Source organism: Sus scrofa, chromosome 14, assembly GCF_054392235.1.
Source record: "Sus scrofa isolate SSC_HxYL_T2T_F1_AM1 chromosome 14, Sscrofa_HxYL_maternal_Yorkshire_Landrace_v2.0, whole genome shotgun sequence".
Taxonomy (NCBI): Eukaryota; Metazoa; Chordata; class Mammalia; order Artiodactyla; family Suidae; genus Sus; species Sus scrofa.
The window spans coordinates 60513072-60534969 of record NC_139396.1 but is presented as its reverse complement, the minus strand read 5'-3'; the positions used below and the strand labels follow the sequence as shown (position 1 = coordinate 60534969).

Below are 21898 nucleotides of genomic sequence, written 5' to 3'. Positions count from 1 at the left end.
ACTCCACTATTCTTTACCCTCACTCGCTAAGATCTCAGGGGTTGAATGAATACTAACTGCTCTGTAGTAGTGGTAAGCATGTGGCAAAACTGCCAGTGATTGAACTACAAACATTAAATATACAATTAGGAAAGAGTTTTTGGTAACTACAAAGGCTTTTTGAAAAAAAAAATAGCTAAGGAAAGAGAGTTTACAATACATCAGAACTCAAGTAGGTGGGTTATGGAACAGAACTTTCAATTTCTAATTATACACTGTGTGAAATAATGTAGGGACAGTCCCTGAGCCATGAAGTTCAGTTTCTGCAAAGGCACTTTAACATAAATGATTTATATGACACAATGGCCAGTGTAAAACTAACATAATTATGCAGGAGAATCTATCTTCATGTCTTTCACAAATAATAATAATGATAACAACAACGATAACCAATGTTTATTAAGCCCTCCCTAGCCTTTGTGATAAATGCTGGTTACCACGTTTTCCCTGTAAACATCACTCTCCTCTGTTCACTCTTAATAACATGATAGGTGTAATTATACATTGAAATGAAATTATAACCATGTATTTAATAAAGGGGTAAAGAGACCACCATCTGTGCCAATCAACCTGATGGGTGTTGGTCGTGGTTACCTAGCCCCACCTTCAGCAGTGGAAGTCACTTTTATCAGGTCCCTTAGCATTGGCAGGATACTCTATGTAAATGTTATTTCTATAAAATATACAAATGAGAGAACATATGGTTATGAATGAAGACCATCTATATTCAGAGTCCTGCTTTAGACTTTTTTTGCCACACCTTGACATATGGAAGTTCCTGGGTCAGGGATCGAACCCTTGTCGCTGCCGCAGAGACAGCACTGGATCCTTAACCCCCTCCGCCACAGCAAGAACTCCTTCATGCTCTTTCTTTCTTTCTTTCTTTCTTTTTTTTTTTTTTTTTTGTCTTTTTACCATTTCTTGGGCCGCTCCCGAGGCATATGGAGGTTCCCAGGCTCGGGGTCTAATTGGCGCTAGAGCTGCCTGCCTACACCACAGCCACAGCAACGCGGGATCCGAGCCGCGTCTGCAACCTACACCACAGCTCACGGCAATGCTGGATCCTTAACCCACTGAGCAAGGCCAGGGACCGAATCCTCAACCTCATGGTTCCTAGTCAGATTTGTTAACCACTGAGCCACGATGGGAACTCCATCATGCTCTTTCTTGAAGTAAATTCTCATCTGTCTTATTTACATTCTTCTCCTAGTCATCCCCTCCCCTGCTTTTAGTGCCTACTGCAAGGTCCCATCAAAATCTGTGCCTTTACTGTAAGTATTTTATACTGACTTAAAACTAAGTTCCTAGTTCCAAAGGCTAAACTCTAAGGGCTTTTTCTGTACTAAGCATTTTATGTGTATTAATTTATTTCCTTCTTACAATGGTGCTGTGAGTTAAGTTTTTCTAAACATAGTAAGAAACCCAGAAGCCATAAAGGAAAAAGCTGATAAATTTAACCATGACAAGATGAATTTCTTTGGGAGTAAAAATTAACCACAAATGAGTAAAAAGGGAAAAAAGCTAAGATAAATATTTGTCACACACATATAATAAAGGATCATTTTCTGGTTCTATCAAGAGCCCCTTTAAATCAGTAATGAAATTCCAATAGAAAACAGACAATGACAAGCTGACAACTCACAGAAAAAAAAAAAAAGTGGTTTGAAAACATGAAAAAGTGCTCAGTCTCACATAGAAATGCAAATTAGAATGATACCATTTTCTGTGACTCAGATGAACAAGTTTGGTAATATATGTAGTATTGGCAAAACTGAGAGAAAACAGGGGCTTTCACACTCAATTCATGGCAGTTGAAAGAGGTACCTTTTGAGTCCAGTTTCGGCAAATTTGTCAGAGTTAAAGAAAAACCAACTCTTACGTAACAGTTTTACTTGCTAATATTTTAACTTATAGATGTACTTGTAAGAGTGTGAAAGGATATGATATGCTGCATTATTTGTAATAACAAAAACCTAGGAATAATATAAATGTCCTATAATGGGGATTAAATTGTGGGTGGTACATTCTTACAATGGAATAGTGTATAGATATTAAAAAGAATGCTGATACAGAAAGATCTTTGCATTGTAGTAGTGAAAAAGTGACCTCAAGGTATAGTTCAGGATTCCATTTGTGTGTGTGTGTTTCACATAGGCTGGCATGGAGGGATTAATGTGTTTGCACAATACACATGTACATTTTTATATTATTATTATTTTCATCTTTTTTTTAGGGCCGCACCCGAGGCATATGGAGGTCCCCAGGCTAGGGGTCGAATTGGAGTTGTAGCTACCGGCTTACGCCAGAGCCACAGCAATGTGGGATCTGAGCCACATCCTTGGCCTACACCACAGCTCACGTCAATGCCAGATCCTTAACCCACTGAGCGAGGCCGGGGATTGAACCCACAACCTTATGGTTCCTAGTCAGATTTGTCTCCGCTGTGCTATGATGGGAACTCCAACATTTGTATATTGTTAAATGCTCAGTAGCACTTATTTTGTGAATGTTAGTTAGTTACCATTTGGTTAGATGAAATTTATACTCTGGTAGGTTAATCAGGAAAGACAGATAAGTATAGCATTCCCTTATGTTGCATACAGCATTTCTTGTATATTGAAACCTGTTTTTTTCTGTAGCTCTGATTGTTGAAAAGATAACTGGATATAAAATTCGTAGTTTACACTTTCTTTCATTGGGGTTTTTGGGTTTTTTTAGCCACCCCTGGGGCCATGAGGAAGTTCTGGGGGCAGGGATTGAACTCACGCCATAGCAACCCAGGCCACAGCAGTGACAACACAGGATCCTTAGTCTGCTGAGCCACCAGGGAACTCCCCCAAGATAGTGTTAGTCTTAGAACTGTCTTCTTTTCAAATGATTTTTTAACCTCAGAATGAATTCATTCAACAAGTAGTTTCTTTCTTTTTTTTTTTTTTTGCCTTTTAGGGCCGCACCCTCGGCACATGGAGGTTCCCAGGCTAGGGGCCGAATCAGAGCTGTAGCTGCTGGCCTATGCCATAGCCACAGCAATGCAGGATCCATGCTGCGTATGCGGCCTATGCCACAGCTCACGGCAACGCTGGATCCTTAACCCACTGACCAAGGCCAGGGATTGAACCTGTGTCCTCATGGAAGCTAGTCACATTTGTTAGCTGGTGAGCCACGACAGGAATTCCAACAAGTAGTTATTGAATCAGGCAGTGCAATAGGCAAAGATTGCTGTTCTTATGGTTGAGAGGGAAAGTGGACAAACACATGAATAAATAAAACCATCCAGGTTGTAATAACTGCTGGGAGAAAAAAAACAAAAACAAATTAATAAACCAAATGTGGAGAATGTGGTTGGCTTTTTTTTTTGTTTGCTTTTGTTTGTTTGTTTTTTAATTTTTTTTTGGCTGCACCTGTGGCATATGGAAGTTCCTGGGCCAGGGATCGAATCCAAGTGGCAGAAGTGACCCGAGGCACAGCAGTGACAATGCCAGATCCTTAACTGGCTGTACCACAAGAGAACTCCTCTTTCATTGAGTTTTGAAAAAAATACTTATTAATTTGTCAACTTGTTTAATATGCTGGCTTTGTAAAGTCAGATGCTAGTCTAATTTTTTCCTGTAGTATGCTACTTAGGGTTTTTTTTTTTTTTCCCATTCGTCTTTGAAGTGTAACAGTTTCATTAGAGTAAGTGTCAGAGTGACTGTTCTGGGCTAATTTTCCCAGGTAGGTGGTAAACCCTTTTAATATATAGCTTCACATCTTTTTTTTTTTTTTTCCCTCAATTTAGTTTTAAATGTTCTGTTCCATTTTTTTTAAAAAAAGTGTATGTTGGAGTTCCCGTCGTGGCGCAGTGGTTAACAGATCTGACTAGGAACCATGAGGTGGCAGGTTCGGTCCCTGCCCTTGCTCAGTGGGTTAACGATCCGGCGTTGCCGTGAGCTGTGGTGTAGGTTGCAGACGCGGCTTGGATCCCGAGTTGCTGTGGCTCTGGCGTAGGCCAGAGGCTACAGCTCCGATTCGACCCCTAGCTTGGGAACCTCCATATGCCGAGGGAGCGGCCCTAGAAATGGCAAAGACAAAAAAAAAAAAAAGTGTATGTTGTTTCTTTGCTTATCTTTCATATTAACGGTTTTCACTAAGATCTCTTTCTTTTTTTCTTTTTTCTTTCTTTCTTTTCTTTTTTTTTTTTTTTTGTCTTTTTAGGGCTGCACCCACAGCATATGGAGGCTCCCAGGCTAGGGGTCAAATTGGAGCTACAGCTGCCCACCTACACCACAGCCACAGCAACGCAGGATCCAAGCCGCGTCTGCGACCTACACCATAGCTCATGGCGACGCCAGATCCTTAACCCACTGAGCAAGGCAAGGGATTGAACCTGTGTCCTCATAGATGCTAGTCAGATTGGTTAACCACTGAGCCATGATGGGAACTCCTCTTCTTTCTTTATCATGTTTTATTCTCTTCATTGTTTTCCTGCCTTTAATGCCACTTATTAGATTTTTCACTTGAACTTATTCTCCTTTGGGTGCCTCATAACTTGTCTTCATTTCTTTTCTTTCTTTCTTTTTTTGTTTAAATGGTTGTACTCCTAGCATACATAAGTTCCTGGGCCAAGGGTTGAATCTGAGCCTGAGCTATGACCTGTGCTGCAGCTATGGCAATTCAGGATCCTTTAACCCACTGCACCAGCTGGGGATCAAACCCTCACTCTGAAGCAACTGTAGCTGCTGCAGTTGGATTTTTTTTTTTTTTTTTTTTTTTTTTTCCTTTTTAGATCCTCACCTGTGGCAAATGGACCTTTCCAGGCCAGGGGTCGAATTGGAGCTGCAGCTGCTGGGGGATCTGAGCCGTATCTGTGACCTATATCACAGCTTGTGGCAACCCTGGATCCTTAACCCACTGAGCGAAGCCAGGGATCAAACCTGCATCCTCATGGATACTAATCAGGCTCTTAACCTGCTGAGCCACGGTGGGAATGCCTGCAGTCGGATTCTTAACCCACTGTGCCACAGTAGGAACTCTCTAGCCTTCATTTCTGAGATGATTTTTTTTTCTTTTCCTGAGTTTGATCAATCCTTTGCTTCTTCCACTTTTTGTCCATTTCTGTTTTTAATTTTTAAATTTCTCATTCAGATTGCTCTTCCTTCCTTCCTTCCATCTGCACTTGTAGCATGTGAAAGTTCCCAGGCTAGGGGCTGAATTGGACCTGCATCTGCCAGCCTATGCCACAACCACAGCAACACCAGATCTGAGCCATGTCCGTGACCTACACTGCAGCTGTTGGCAACGCTGGAACTGCAACCTATTGAGCACGGCCAGGGATCGAACCTGCAGCCTCATAGATACTAGTCTGGTTCATTACTGCTGAGCTACAGTGGGAACTCTCTAGAGTGTTTTTTCATATCCTCAGATTTATTTTGAGTATATTTAATTCAGATTGGAGTACTGTCTTATAGTTTTCCTCTGCATCGTAAGTATTTATCTGAGAATAATCTTCTTTTTTTTATGGCCATACCCATGGCATGTGGAAGTTCCTCTGCAGTGACCTGAACCACTGCAGTCAGATTCTTAACCCACTGTATCATAGCAAGGACTCCTTATTTTCTTCTTCTTCTTTTTTTTTTTTTTTTTTTTTTGTGTGTGTGTCTTTTTGCCATTTCTTGGGCCGCTTCCGCAGCATATGGAGTTTCCCAGGCTAGGGATCTAATCAGAGCTGTAGCTGCCAGCCTACTCCAGAGCCACAGCAACGCAGGATCCGAGCCACATCTGTGACCTACACCACAGCTCACAGCAATGCCGGATCCTTAACCCACTGAGCAAGGCCAGGGATCAAACCCGCAACCTCATGGTTCCTAGTCGGATTCATTAACCACTGTACCACGAGGGGAACTCCTTCTTCTCTTTTTTTTAATGGCTGTGCTTTTGGCATGTTAAAGTTCCTGGGCCAGGAGTTCCGTTGTGGCACAGCGGAAACGAATCCAACTAGTATCCACGAGGATGTGGGTTCGATCCCTGGCCTTGCTCAGTGGGTTAAGGATCTGGTGTTGCCGTGAACTGTGGTGTAGGTTGCAGATGTGGTTCGAATCTGACATGGCTGTGGCTGTGGTGTAGGTGAGAAGCTGTAGCTCCAGTTTGACCCCTAGCCTGGGAACTTCCATATGCTACAGGTGCAGCCCTAAAAAGCAAAGAAAAAGTTCCTGGGCCAGATATCAAACCCACAACAGTGACCCCTACCACTGTAGTCACAATGCTGGATCCTAACCCACTGTGCCACAAGAGAACTCTATATCTGGGGGTAATTTTCTTTTTCTTTCTTTTTCTGTTTTTACAACTATACCTTTGGCCTGTGGAAGTTCCTGTGCTAGGGTCAAATCCTAGCTGTAGCTGCCAGCCTACACCACAGCAATGCTGGATCCGAGCTGCATCTGTGACCTGTGCTACATCTTGTAGCAACATCGGATCCTTAACCCACTGAGTGAGGCCAGGGATTGAACTACATCCTCGTGGAGACTATGTCAGGTTCTTAACCCACTGAGCTACAACGGGAACTCGTGGCAGTAATTTTCATCAACTGAGATTGTGGCTTTTCTTTATATAGTAACTATACAGACTTACTCACTTTTTTCTTATTTGTTTTGTGGATTTTAAATATTTTAAAGGTTCCTAATTCAGTGGCAGCTTCTTCTGTCATTAGACAAACCATAGAAAAGTCTAGGTTTTTTAGTGGGATTGTGTTTGTGTATGTATGTGTCTGTGTGTGGTTGAGGAGAGGTTCTTTGTCCTCTGGGTTGTTTGTTTGTTTGAAGGCATATACATTCCCCCTTCTACTTTTTTCCTTTCTTGTCACCTAATGGCCAGATGAAGCCTCTTTTTTTTTTTTTTTTGCCTTTTTTCCCCCCCAGAGACCATGCATCTCTAATATTGCCCCTATTGTGCCCCTTTCCTTTAAGTAGCGCTCCGATCTATAAGAAAACATTTTCAGTATTGTCACACTTAGGGTGGCCTTTCTCTTTCTAGATGTGGTATTATAGCCATTTTAGGTCTGTCACTAGCTCTCTATTCGCTCTGATATGCAGTTTTCCTTGGAATGCCCTTGGCTTAGCACAGAGGCTTGCAATAGGAAGAGAGAACATTCACTGAGATTTGGTGTGTTTCCTTTGTTAACTTACAGGTAATTTAGAAGTTTGGGCATTCTCTGTCTTCTCCTTATATTGAGGGCATGGTTAGGTTATCATATGGTTTTATTTCTTCTTTGTAAAAAATTTTCTGTATTATATTTGAGGGATATGTGGGAAGAAGTGAATTTAGGCAGTCATGGTTATCCTTGGCTACCCTGAAGTCCAGGCACTATTATAGACACTTTGTAAATATTAACTCATTTTATCCTCTCAACAGCCTTGTGACACTGTGCTATTGCTATTTCCTTTTTATAGATGAGTTAACAGTTTAAATGACCAGCCCAGGATCACACAGAGCTGGGATCCAAACCTAAGCAGTCTGGCTCTAGAGTTCATGTTGCTATCCCTAAAGCTTTGCCACCACATGCCAGCGATTCTCAGCCTCTTCACCTCTGGGGTCTACCCCCCACCTTTTAAAACCATAAACCCAATATTCTAAAAAAGAATTGTTTTCAGGAGTTCCTGCTGTGGTACAGTGGGATCAGTGGCATCTCTGGAATGCTGGGATTCAGGTTCAATCCCCAGCCTGGCACAGTTGCCTCAGCTGTGGTGTAGGTCGCAACTGTGGCTCACACTTGCTCCCTGGCCTGGGAACTCAATATGCCATGGGGCAGCCAAGAAAGAAAAGCAAAAGAAGTGTTTTCAAACTTGTATTTATTATATAATAATTAGTTCTTTCCCCCTTTATTGTGTAAGACGAAAGCATATATGTCACTCATCTTCAGATTACCACACCAAGTAACATGATTATTTTGTTGCTAAAAGCAAAAGAGATTTGATATTTTAATTAGCTTATATAGGTAGACAAATTGAGGGTCGATGTAAGATTTTCCTATATTTTTGGAAAAGTTAGAAGCAATTGGAAGCTCTCTGTTAATACTTTATTTTTTTTTGTCCTTTTAGGGCTGTTCACGTGACATATGGAGGTTCCCAGTCCAGGGGTTGAATTGGAGCTGTAACCGCTGGCCTACACCATAGCCAAAGCAATGCCAGATCTGAGCCATGTCTGTGACCTACACCATAGCTCACGGCAATGCTGGATCCTTAACACACTAAGCAAGGCCAGAGATCGAACCTGTGTCCTCATGGATCCTAGTTAGATGCATTTCTGCTGAGCCGTGATGGGAACTCCCCTCTGATAAAACTTTTTGATTCCCCAGGGCTTTGGGGACTTAGATGGGAACCACAAATCAAAGAAGCTCTGGACAAGATTTCTTAAAAAATTGAATAGGTTAGGCGTTCTGTCATGGCTTAGTGGTAATGAATCTGACTAGTATCCATGAGGACGTGGGTTCAATCCCTGGCCTCGCTCAGTGGGTTAAGGATCTGGCGTTGCTGAGAGCTGTGTGTTGATTGCAGATGCAGCTCAGATCCTGCATTGCTGTGGCAGCTTAGATTTGACCCCTAGCCTGGGAACCTCCATATGCTGAGGGTGTGGCCCTAAAAGGACACACATACACACAAAATTTCATGTAAACAGCAGGAATGTTGTTAGACTATGTCTGGCTTCTTGCCTTTTCTGATTAGTTCTTGACGGAACAATCTTATGTTTATTATTATGATTGTCAGTAATAATATCTAACCTTTAGTGCTTCATATGTACCAGACACTCAGATGACGAAGCATCTCATATTTAACATGCACCAAATCCAACACTTGATTTTCCTCTTTTCATACTCTTTCTACATCTTCATACATGGTACTTCCAACCTTCCACTCGGCTAGATCCAAAACCTAGGCGTCATTCTCACTCCTGTCTTTTTTTCTCCTCCCATATATAATACATTGGGAAATTTTTTGGCTCTTGCCCCCCCCCCCCTTTCGGCTGCCCCATGGCATCTGGAGCTCCTGGGCCAGGGATTAGGTCAGAGTCGAAGTTTCAACCTCTGTTGCAGCTGTGGCAACAGTGGATCCTTAACCCACTGTGCTGGGCCAGGGATTGAATCTGTGTCCCAGTGCTCCCAAGACATCACTGATCCCACTGTGCCACAGTGGGAACTCCTCTTTGGCTACTCTTAAAATTTTCCCAGTTGGACTCCTTATCAATATTACTTCTGTCACCTTTGTCCTTGGCACCATCATCTATTGTCTGGATTATCACAGTAATTTATTTAGCTGATCTGTGTGCTCTTAGCTTTGCACAGTAGCTTGAAAGATCATTTAAAAAACATAAGTCAGATCATGTTGCTCCTCGGCCTAAAACCCTCTAGTCCTTTCCCATTCCACAGAAAATAGAAGCTGCAGTTTTTACAGTGTCCTTCGAGTCCCTGCATCATTTGGCTTTTCATTATCTCACTGGTGCTTTGTCTCCTACCCCTCTGTCTCTGCCCTGTGCTCATGCAAACATACTGGTCTCTTGAGCATGTCAGATTCGGTCTGCCTCTGTGCCCTTGATCTTGCTCCTCCCTCTGCCTGGTATGCTCCTCTCCTATATTGCTGCACGTTGCTGCCTCACTTCTTCTAGGTCTGATCAAGCACCCTATTTAAATAGCATCCACCTCGGTCCCAGTCCCACCGACCTTGTTCCCAGCCCCACGTACTGTGCTAGCAGGATCCCAGGCCCTACCACGGGGAAGACGAGGAGGTGGTGAGCAAGAGGGTGGGGGAAAGGGGGGGTGTTGATATTTTGACTTGCTGCTCTACTCATAGGCATTTTAGCTTCGATGGTGTGAAAACTAGTGCTGACAGAGTCCTTTGTTTTTCATTGCTGTCTTCCTCTCTCTCTCTCAAGATGGTTTCACCCAAATATCACTGGCGTGGAGGCAGAAAACCTACTGTTGACAAGAGGAGTTGATGGCAGTTTTTTGGCGAGGCCCAGTAAAAGCAACCCTGGAGACTTCACACTTTCCGTTAGGTAAGTTGAAAGAAAAAGAGAGGATTCTGAGAGTGTTTTCCATGTAGGAGATGTTAAGGCCACACGTGGACAACTTGCTACCCTCATTTAGAGTTTGAAGGCTTGCCTGCTGCCCTGCGGGTGAGGCCCCGCCGGTACCCTGTCCTGCAGATCAGATGTAATTCAGGCCTGCTTGTGGGGTTCAGGGCCTGGCCCCCAGAGAGTGAGAGGCTAGGGGAATCAGCAGAAGGGGCCAGAAGGTGGGGTATTCTCTCTTAAGAGACTGAGGATGAGTTGCAGCAGAGCATAACAAGTTACTAAGCCTCGTTCGATCCTGATTCAGTCCCAAACAGGATCAAGCCTGGTTCTACTCATCCTGAACCTGGTTCCCTGCATTTTTCTTTTCTCTTCTGTTGGTTAATAAATGGGGGGAAAAAAACCCCAAAACTTTTTTTAAGAGTTTCTTCAAATAGACTCACAGATGTAGAAACAAATTTATGGTTACTAAAAGGGAAAGCAGGGGGAAGAGAGATAAATTAAGAGTTTGAGATTAGCAGATACACACGACTGTATAGAAAATAGATAAACAATAAGGCCATATCATATAGCACAGGGGACTATAGTCAATATTTTGTAGTAACTTATAGTGAAAAAGAATGTGTGCTTGTGTACCTGAAACTAATACAACATTGTACATCAGCTGTACTTCAACTTAAAAGAAAAAGAAAGAAAAGAGTTTCTTTAGATCACTTTCTTTTTCAAGAAATAAAACATCACTGGAGTTCCCGTCATGGCTCAGTGGTTAACGAATCTGACTAGGAACCATGAGGTTGCGGCTTCGATCCCTGCCCTTGCTCAGTGGGTTAAGGATCCAGCGTTGCCATGAGCCGGGGTGTAGGTCGCAGACGCGGCTCGGATCCCGTGTTGCTGTGGCTCTGGCTCCGATTCAACCCCTAGCCTGGGAACCTCCATATGCCACAGGAGCTGCCCTAGAAAAGGCAAAAAGACCAAAAAAATAAATAAAAAAAAAAAATAAAACATCACTGAGGAAGTTGTGGTCCCGTCTGTTCCTCTGTCCAGTCCCATTCCCCTCCCTCTTTCCTCAGAGGAAACCACCATCAAGAGGTTGGCATATCTCCTTCCTGAACATGTTTTTGTACTCATACTGCATTTGTACTGTGTGTGAACAACATGAAGTTGGCTTGTGTGTTTTTAGAATTCATATCCATGGCTTTATCATGTATGTATTCTGCAACTTCTTCAACATTTTTTTAAAATTTTTTTATTTTCCCACTGTACGGCAAGGGGGTCAGGTTATCCTTACATGTATACATTACAATTACATTTTTTCCCCCACCCTCTGTTCTGTTGCAACATGAGTATCTAGACAAAGTTCTCAATGCTATTCAGCAGGATCTCCTTGTATATCTATTCTAAGTTGTCTGATAAGTCCAAGCTCCCGATCCCTCCCACTCCCTCCCCCTCCCATCAGGCAGCCACAAGTCTCTTCTCCAAGTCCATGATTTTCTTTTCTGAGATGTTCATTTGTGCTGGATATTAGATTCCAGTTATAAGTGATATCATATGGTATTTGTCTTTGTCTTTCTGGCTCATTTCACTCAGGATGAGATTCTCTAGTTCCATCCATGTTGCTGCAAATGGCATTATGTCATTCTTTTTTATGGCTGAGTAGTATTCCATTGTATATATATATATATATATATATATATATATATATATATATATATACCACATCTTCCGAATCCAATCATCTGTCGATGGACATTTGGGTTGTTTCCATGTCCTGGCTATTGTGAATAGTGCTGCAATGAACATGCGGGTGCATGTGTCTCTTTTAAGGAGAATTTTGTCCAGATAGATGTCCAAGAGTGGGATTGCGGGGTCATATGGAAGTTCTAGGTATAGATTTCTAAGGTATCTCCAAACTGTTCTCCATAGTGGCTGTACCAGTTTACATTCCCACCAACAGTGAAGGAGGGTTCCCTTTTCTCCACAGCCCCTCCAGCACTTGTTATTTGTGGATTTATTAATGATGGCCATTCTGACTGGTGTGAGGTGGTATCTCATGGTAGTTTTGATGTGCATTTCTCTTATAATCAGCGATGTTGAGCATTTTTTCATGTGTTTGCTGGCCATCTGTATATCTTCTTTGGAGAAATGTCTGTTCAGGTCTTTTGCCCATTTTTCCATTGATTGATTGGTTTTCTTGCTGTTGGGTTGTATAAGTTGTTTATATATTCTAGAGATTAAGCCCTTGTTGGTTGCACCATTTGAAACTATTTTCTCCCATTCTGTAAGTTGTCTTTTTGTTTTCTTTTTGGTTTCCTTTGCTGTGCAAAAGCTTTTCAGTTTGATGAGGTCCCATGGGTTTATTTTTGCTCTAATTTCTATTGCTTTGGGAGACTGACCTGAGAAAATATTCATGATGTTGATGTCAGAGAGTGTTTTGCCTGTGTTTTCTTCTAGGAGTTTGATGGTGTCCTGTCGTATATTTAAGTCTTTCAGCCATTTGGAGTTTATTTTTGTGCATGGTGTGAGGGTGTGTTCTAGTTTCATTGCTTTGCATGCAGCTGTCCAGGTTTCCCAGCAATGCTTGCTGAATAGACTTTCTTTTTCCCATTTTATGTTCTTGCCTCCCTTGTCAAAGATTAATTGACCATAGGTGTCAGGGTTTATTTCCGGATTCTCTATTCTGTTCCATTGGTCTGTCTGTCTGTTTTGGTACCAGTACCACACTGTTTTGATGACTGTGGCTTTGTAGTGTTTCTTGAAGTCTGGGAGAGTTATGCCTCCTGCTTGGTTTTTGTTTCTCAGGATTGCTTTGGCGATTCGGGGTCTTTTGTGGTTCCATATAAATGTTTGGATTGTTTGTTCTAGTTCTGTGAAGAATGTCATGGGTAATTTGATAGGGATTGCATTGAATCTGTAGATTGCTTTGGGTAGGATGGCCATTTTCACAAGATTGATTTCTCCAATCCAGGAACATGGAATATCTTTCCATTTCTTTACATCTTCTTTGATTTCTTTGATTAAAGTTTTATAGTTCTCGGCATATAGGTCCTTTACCTCCTTGGTCAGGTGTATTCCAAGGTATTTGATTTTGTGAGGTGCAATTTTAAAAGGTATCATATTTTTGTATTCCTTTTCTAATATTTCATTGCTGGCATACAGAAATGCAACTGACTTCTGAATGTTAATCTTATATCCTGCCACTTTGCTGAATTTATTAATCAGTTCAAGGAGTTTTTGGGTTGAGTCCTTAGGGTTTTCTATGTATAGTATCATGTCATCTGCATACAGTGACAGTTTGATCTCTTCTCTTCCTATATGGATGCCTTTTATTACTTTTGTTTGTCTAATTGCTGTGGCTAGGACTTCCAAAACTATGTTGAAGAGCAGTGGTGAGAGTGGGCATCCCTGTCTTGTTCCAGATTTGAGTGAGGCGGCTTTCAGTTTTTCCCCATTGAGTACTATATTTGCTGTGGGTTTCTCATAAATGGCTTTGATTATATTCAGGAATGTTCCCTCTATACCCACTTTGGCGAGGGTCTTGATCATGAATGGATGTTGGAGTTTGTCAGGTGTTTTTTCTGCATCTATTGAGATGATCATACGATTTTTGACTTTTTTTTTGTTAATGTGGTGTATGATGCTGATTGATTTGCGTATGTTGAACCATCCTTGTGAACCTGGGATGAACCCAACCTGGTCATGGTGTATAATTTTTTTGATATGTTGTTGGATTCGGTTGGCTAAGATTTTGTTGAGAATTTTTGCATCTATATTCATCAATGATATTGGCCGATCGTTTTCTTTTTTGGTGGTATCTCTGTCTGGTTTTGGAATGAGGGTGATGGTGGTATCATAGAATGTCTTTGGGAGTATTTCTTCTTCTTCAACCTTTTGAAAGAGTTTAAGGAGGATAGGCACCAATTCCTCTTTATATGTTTGATAAAATTCACCTGTGAAGCCATCTGGTCCTGTACTTTTATTTGTAGGGAGTGATTTTATGACCTCTTCAATTTCATTTCTAGTGATGGGTCTGTTCAGTTGGTCTGTTTCTTCTTGATTCAGTTTTGGCAGGCTGTAAGATTCTAGAAAATTGTCCATTTCTTCCAGATTGTCAAACTTGTTGCCCCTTTTTGCTTTTTTTTTTTTTTTTCTTTTTAGGGCCACACCCACAGCATATGGAGGTTCCCAGGCTAGGGGTCTAATCAGAGCTACAGCTGCCCGCCTATGCCTACACCCCAGCAACACCAGATCCGAGCCGTGTCTGCCATCTACACCACAGCTCACGGCAACACCAGATCCTTAACCCACTGAGCAAGGTCAGGGATTGAACCCGCAATCTCATTGGTTCCTAGTCGGATTCATTTCCGCCAATCCACAATGGGAACTCCTGGAAAGCCCCTTTTTGATGTAGATTGGTTTCTTAAGGATCTTGTTGATGATCTCAAGGATCATCAGTTTTTACTTCCGTTTTGCTACAGGGAGTGAGCTTTGTGAATTTTCTGGGCTTGCCCTGTCATAGATATCTTACCTGCAGTTGAGTGACATTTGGATGGAGATTATATAATAATGATGCTGATGCTGATGACAGTGATGATGGCAGCAAGTGTTATTGAGGACTTGACATATTCCGGGCCATTTTGCTAAGCCCTCCCCACATATCATTTTATTTAATCTCTCCAACAACCTATGAATAAATACCGCTGTTATCTTCATCTTAGAGGTGAGTATATTGAGGCACAAAGGTTAAGTTAGAAAGCTAGTCCTGTAGCTAGTTATGTACAGAGTCAGGTCTTACAGAACTGGTGAAGTTTTTTATTTTTTTCTTTTTTCTCATCTTTTTGTCTGGAGAAATTTCAGACCCATAGGAAAGTTGAAAGATGGATACAGTGAACACCCACATTCCCTTTACCTGTTAACATTTCACATGATTGCTCTTTTTCTCTCTGTCTTTTTTTTTGTCTTTTTAGGGCCACACCCACAGCATATGGGGGTTCCCAGGCTAGGGGTCGAATCAGAGCTATAGCCGCTGGCCTACACCACAGCCACAGCAGCATGGGATCCGAGCCTCGTCTGCAACCTACACCACAGCTCACAGCAACGCCAGATCCTTAACCCACTGAGCGAGGCCAGGGATCAAACCTGCGTCCTCATGGATCCTAGTCAGATTCATTTCCACTGAGCCACGATGGGAAGTCCTACTTTTTCTCTTTATGTATATACTTTTACCTCCCCAGACCTTTTGAAAATAAGTTGCAGATGTCAGGATGTTTATTTTTACCTCTGAATACTTCAGTGTGCATGTCCTATGAACAAGGACATCCTGTATAATGACAGTATTCTTATTTTATGTGAGAAATTTCAACATTGATTCCATAATGTTATCTGACATATCGTCCATATTCAAATTCCTCTCGTCATTTCAATAATGACTTTTGAAGCCATCCCTTTATTTCATATCAGCAGGCACAATAATACCTGTTTGCCCCATCTTTTGGTATTTAAGCTCCTGGAGTGTCATTGCTTCTAGGCCTTTATAGTAGACAGAGCTGGGAAATGAATATTGATATATTTAAAATAAAATTTAAAGTGTATCTGGAATTCTCTTCGTGGCTCAGCATTTAACAAACCTGACTTGGATCCATGAGGATGTGGGTTCGATCCCTGCCCTTGCTGTGGTGTAGACTGGCAGTTATAGCTCCAATTCGACCCCTAGCCTGGGAACTTCCATATGCTGCAGGTGCAGCCCTATAAAAAGAAAAGAGAAAAAGGTATATCAGGAGTTCTCTTCTTGGCTCAGTGGCTAGTGAACCCGACTAGGATCCTTGAGGATGTGGGTTTGATCCCTGGCCTTGCTCAGTGGGTTAAGGATCCAGCATTGCCGTGAGCTGTGGTGTAGGTTATAGACTTGGCTCAAATCCTGCGTTGCTGTGGCTGTTTCGGCATAGGCCAGCAGCTGTAGCTCTGATTTGAGCCTTAGCCTGGGAACTTACATATGCAGGAAGTGCAGCCCTAAAAAAGCAAAAAAAAAAAAAAAAAAAAAAAAAGTATATCAATATCAGGATTTCCCTGGTGGTCTAACGGTTAAGGATTTGACATTGTCACTATTGTGGCTTGGGTTGCTGCTGTGGTGCAGGTTTGATCCCTGGCCTGGGAACATCCATATGCTTTGGGCATAGCCTAAAAAATCCCAGTATCAATAAATAGATAAATAGGAGTTTCCTTCATGGCTTAGTGGTTAACAAACCTGACTGGGATCCATGAGGATGTGGGTTCCATCCTTGGCCTTGCTTTGTGGGTTGGGGAATCTAGCATTCCTGTAGGTATGGTGTAGGCTGGCAGTTATAGTTCCAATTGGATCCCTAGCCTGGGAACTTCCATATGCTGCAGCAGTGGCCCTAAAAAGCAAAAAACAAACAAACAAACAAAAAAGACAAACCAAGTTTGATAGCACCCATTCAGCCCAGCATCTTCACATTTTCCTATTCCATATTTGTGTTTCCCTTCTGTAGACAAAACTCTGCTTCACAGCAGCTTCAATGTATGATTTCATTTGTCCAATCCTGTAATACAAAAAATAGTTTCAAAATTACGATACCACTATTATTTCTAATTACAAACCCATTAAGTAAAGCTCATGATTTCTCTGGAGTCTGTTTTTTAGACTATATCCCATGAAGGGTGTACAGTCAGTACTGTGTTCAGAAGTTACAGGAATTAATTTTATGTGCAGTTATAAACTTATTAAAAAGTTAGATTCATTTCTTTCTGTATTCAGTTTTTTGGTTATACATTCTTTTTTTTTTTTTTTTTTTTTAAATGGCCACGCCCAAGGCATATGGAAGTTCCCAGGCTAGGGATTGAATCTGAACCACAAATACAAGCTCTGCCTTAGCTGTGGCAATGCAGGATCCTTTAACCCACTGCACCAGGCTAAGGATCCAACCCACACCTCCACAGCAACCTGAGATAATGCAGTTGGGTTCTTTTTTTTTTTTTTTTGTCTTTTCTAGGGCTGCACCCAAGGCATATGGAGGTTCCCAGGTTATGGGTCTAACTGGAGCTATAGCTGCGGGCCTAAACCACAGCCACAGCAACACGAGATCCAAGCTCACGGCAGTGCCGGATAGTTAACCCATCGAGTGAGGCCAGGGATTGAACCCGAAACCTCATGGTTCCTGGTCGGATTTGTTAACCACTGAGCCACAACGGGAACTCCTGCAGTCAGGTTCTTAACCCACTGTACCACAAAGGGAATTCCTGTACTCATTTTTTGATCCTTGTTGATTTTATTCTTTAAATATGTGAAACATTTATAAGATTTAAAAGTCAAACTATATAAAAAGGTATATTCTGAGAAATCTTATTCTTTTTTTTTTTTTTTTTTTGCCATTTCTTGGGCCGCTCCCGTGGCATATTGAGGTTCCCAGGCTAGGGGTCGAATCGGAGCTGTAGCCACCGGCCTATGCCAGAGCCACAGCAACGCGGGATCCGAGCCGTGTCTGCAACCTACACCACAGCTCATGGCAACGCCAGATGGTTAACCCACTGAGCAAGGGCAGGGATCCAACCCTCAACCTCATGGTTCCTAGTTGGATTCATTAACCACTGCACCACGACGGGAACTCTTAGAAATCTTATTCTTATCCCTACCTCTTATACTTTATTCCCATCCATCTCTAAAGGTAACCAATTTTATTAATTTTGGTTTATCCTTCTGTGTTTCTTTTCATATGCGAAGTAGAGTACTAAATCTGTTCCTTTGTAGTTTACTTCCTTCACTTACAGAAGTCTTTTAGTGATCTTAGTCATTTTTTAAATCAGCTACATAGCATGTAACAACAAATGGGAATTTAGTTAGTTCCAGTATTTTATAATGATAGTAATATTGCAGTCAATATGATGACCTTTTGCATATATTTTTTCCTTTTGGAAATGTATCTTCAAGGTGAATTCCTGGGAGTAAGATGACTGGGGCAGAGGGTCAATGTCTGTTGGTATAGTTTTTCCAAACTCTCCTCTGTAGTGATTGTACCATTTTGCACTCTCACCAGCAATGTCTGAGGGCACCTGTTTTTCCACAGCTTCTGGGGAGAAATTGTATCTCAGTGAATTTTAATTTCTCTTTATGATTGAAGCTTAACATATTTTAATCAGTTTAAAGGCCATTTGTTTATCTTTTTTGTTAACTGTCTTAGAATTGTTGTTTTTAACCACTCTACAAACTGCTGAGTTCCATTTTTTTTTTTTTTTTTTAAGGGCTGCACCTGCAGCATATGGAAGTTCCCAGGCCAGGGGTTGAATTGGAGCTGCAACTGCCAGCCTACACCGCAGCCGCTGCAACACCGTATCTAAGCCGCATCTGTGACCTCTGCTGCAGCTTGCGGTAACAATGATTCTTTTTTTTTTTTTGCTATTTTTTGGGGCCACTCCCATGGCATATGGAGGTTCCCAGGCTAGGGGTCGAATCGGAGCTGTAGCTGCCGGCCTACGTCAGAGCCACAGCAATGCGCGATCCCAGCCGCGTCTGCAACCTACACCACAGCTCACAATCGTTAACCCACTGAGCAAGGGCAGGGACCAAACCCGCAACCTCATGGTTCCTAGTCGGATTCGTTAACCACTGCGCCACGACGGGAACTCTGAACACTGATTCTTAACCAGTGAGGGGCCAGGGATTGAACCTACATCCTCATGGATACTAGTTGAGTTCTTAACCCACTGAGCCATAACGGGAGCTCGAGTTTCACTTTTTTATGTTTCCTTCTATGTATGATATATATTATAGACACTGTAATATATGAGCATGTGTGTCTGTGTGTGTGCATATATGACATATTTATTATTCTAGTTTTCTGCAGGCTGTCTAATCTTTTTGTTATGTGGCCATGTGGGAAAATTGACGACTACGTTGCTTTAGATAGTCAAGGAAGATCCCCTTTTTTAATTTTGAGGAAAAAAAATGCAGAAAAATTAAAAAATATTTTGTACAATTATCCATGTTGTATTTATTGCCAGTTCTTTTTTCTTTAAGATAAAATATAAAGTGAAACAAATTTTCCCTTTATTCACCACCTTTCTGCTGTTCTTCTCTCTGCTCCAGAGGCAGCTACTTTCTTGGGTCTGGTGTATTTCTTTCTAGGTCATTTTTAAAATACATATTTACATATAATAAATAACAAAATATTGTAATATTTGTAATGATTAAAATATATATGTGTATGTCTGTATCATGAATAATATATAGTATTACTAGGGTACGTTCTGAAATTTTCCTAAATGATACATGTTAAGCATGTCATTCTACATTGTGCTTCTTTCATGCAATATCATGTTTTTGAGATCCATCTGTGTTGCTTTCTATTGATCTAGTCCCTACCTGAAATACCTGTTTTTTGTTATGTTGTTAAGTCAAGGTTAGAGATAGAAAGCTCAGGTGTTAAGATAGAATCAGATGTAGCTGGAGGAGACTGACCTGAAGTGACTTTTTTATTCACTGGAAAAGACTGTCACCAAAGATTAGAAGTAGATATTGTTATTTACATTGTAGGACAATTTTTCTTACTTTCCCTAGTTCCCATTTTCCTTTTTCTTTAGTGGAGGTGAGTTTACATTTTCCAGAGGCTTCATCAATAACATTATAGGATCAGACGAAAAAATACAGGTTAGTAATTACCTTTTTGGGGTTGCCAGACCCCTTGGGTCCACAGAGATGATTATGGGTGTCCTTGATATGTATTTAGTAGTTCAGAAAACCAAACAGAAATTGACGGACTGCCTAGGCTAACTAAAATACCAAGTTTTAGAAGCTTTTGGCCAGTATGTGTAAAGTCACTGGGTTGACATATTAGCCATCTCATTTTGATAACTCTGTAAATTATGTTTTTATTTTTATTTTTTTTTTGTCTTTTGTCTTTTTTGTTGTTGTTGCTATTTCTTGGGCCGCTCCTGCGGCATATGGAGGTTCCCAGGCTAGGGGTTGAATCGGAGCTGTAGCCACCGGCCTACGCCAGAGCCACAGCAACTCGGGATCCGAGCTGTGTCTGCAACCTACACCACAGCTCACAGCAACGCCGGATCGTTAACCCACTGAGCAAGGGCAGGGACCGAACCCGCAACCTCATGGTTCCTAGTCGGATTTGTTAACCACTGCGCCACGACGGGAACTCCCTGTAAATTATGTTTTTAAAATGACTTCTGGAGCTCCTCTCATGGCTCGGTTAATGTATCTGACTAGCATCCATAAGGATGCAGGTTCAATCCCTGGCCTTGCTAAGTGGGTTAAGGATCTGACATTGCCTTGAGCCGTGGTGTAGGTCACAGATGCGGTTCGGATCCTGCGTTGCTGTGGCTGTGGCATGGGCCAGCGGCCACAGCTCCTGTTCGACCCCTAGCATGGGAACCGCTGTATGCCACGGGTGTGGCCCTAAAAAGCAAAAAATAAAGTAAAATAAAATAAAATGACTTCTAAAGATACAATTCTGTATAGTACCTTAAGTGCATGGTGAGATGTATTTATTAATGCATTTATTAATGTATTAGTACGTTAGTGACAAATGCAGTTATTAATGCAACCAATACTCCAATCAAAATCTTGAGTATTTCTGTTACTCTGGAAAGTTATTTTGCACTCTTTTCTCATTTTCCTCCTCTTCAGAGGAAAACGCTATTCTCATTTCTATCCACATATACCACTTATTCTACAGTATCATATAAATGAAGTCATACAGTATATATTCTTTCGTGTCTGGCTTCTTTCTTGTAGTATAATGCTTTTGAGATTCATCTGTGTTTGTATATATCAGTGGTTCTCTCTCTCTTTAAAGATTGCTGTGTGGTAGGTAGTCTGTTGTATGAGTGTTTATCCATTTTGGCCATAAATATTTGATTTAAAATTTTTTTCTGTTATAAATAAGACTGCAATGAATATTCTTACACAAGTGTTTTGGTAGCCATGCAGTTTCATTTCTTTGGGGCAGAATATTAAGGAGTGGGATTATAAGGTAGATGTATGTTTAATTTTAATGATATTTTTTGATTAATTAATAAGAAAAATGACATCACTTAATATATGTAGTTTGATAGATCAGGCTTTCAAAGTAGAAGTACAAGGAAAAGAAAGTAATAAACAGCCCCTTTGTGTTTAAATGTTTGACTGTGCGGTTGTTTCACTCACTGCATTTTTTTGTTTTTTAAGGGCCACTCTTTCAGCATATGGAAATTACCAGGCTGGAGGTCAAATCAGAGCTATACCTGCTGGCCTGTGCCACAGCCACAGCAATGTAGGATCTGAGCCTCATCTGCGACCTATACCACAGCTCACAGCAATGCCAGATCCCCAACGCACTGAGCAAGGCCAGGGCTTGAATTTACATCCTCGTGGATACTAGTTGGATTCATTTCCTCTGCACCATAATGGGGACTCACTGTATTTGTTATAGAAAAGTGTAAACTCATACCTTCCTTGGGTTTGTTTCAGTGTTTAGGTAAAATCTGATAAGAATATGACAGCCATTTTTACCAGTATAGCTCTTTACTTGCTTTTTTTTTTTTCCCTCCTAACTTTCTAATGGACTATTTTAGAAGAAATGGAGCTGTCACCCACATCAAGATTCAGAACACTGGTGATTACTATGACCTGTATGGAGGAGAGAAATTTGCCACTTTGGCTGAGTTGGTCCAGTATTACATGGAACATCATGGGCAATTAAAAGAGAAGAATGGAGATGTTATTGAGCTCAAATATCCTCTGAACTGTGCAGATCCTACCTCTGAAAGGTCAGTTACATTTTAATAATTACAGAGTCTGCATCTATTCCATCCCATA

The 21898-nt window shown here is 41.4% G+C and overlaps 1 protein-coding gene across 6 annotated transcripts in view; it reads left to right on the top strand.

The window, feature by feature from the left end:
* Positions 1-21898, top strand: part of PTPN11 (protein tyrosine phosphatase non-receptor type 11) — a 90049-nt gene that overhangs the window by 8837 nt on the left and 59314 nt on the right. For 3 of the 6 annotated variants that reach the window (XR_014826937.1, XM_021073563.2, XM_084995585.1), the window contains exons 2-3: positions 9940-10062; positions 21658-21849. Coding sequence is in view for 4 of the 6 variants with exons in the window: in XM_021073563.2 (XP_020929222.1) it covers positions 9940-10062; positions 21658-21849 (315 nt within the window). In the remaining 2 variants the exon portion in view is untranslated. Of the gene's footprint in view, positions 1-9939; positions 10063-21654; positions 21850-21898 lie in introns of all 6 variants that reach the window. The other 3 variants (XR_014826936.1, XM_013990364.3, XM_084995584.1) reach the window with 1 other exon arrangement.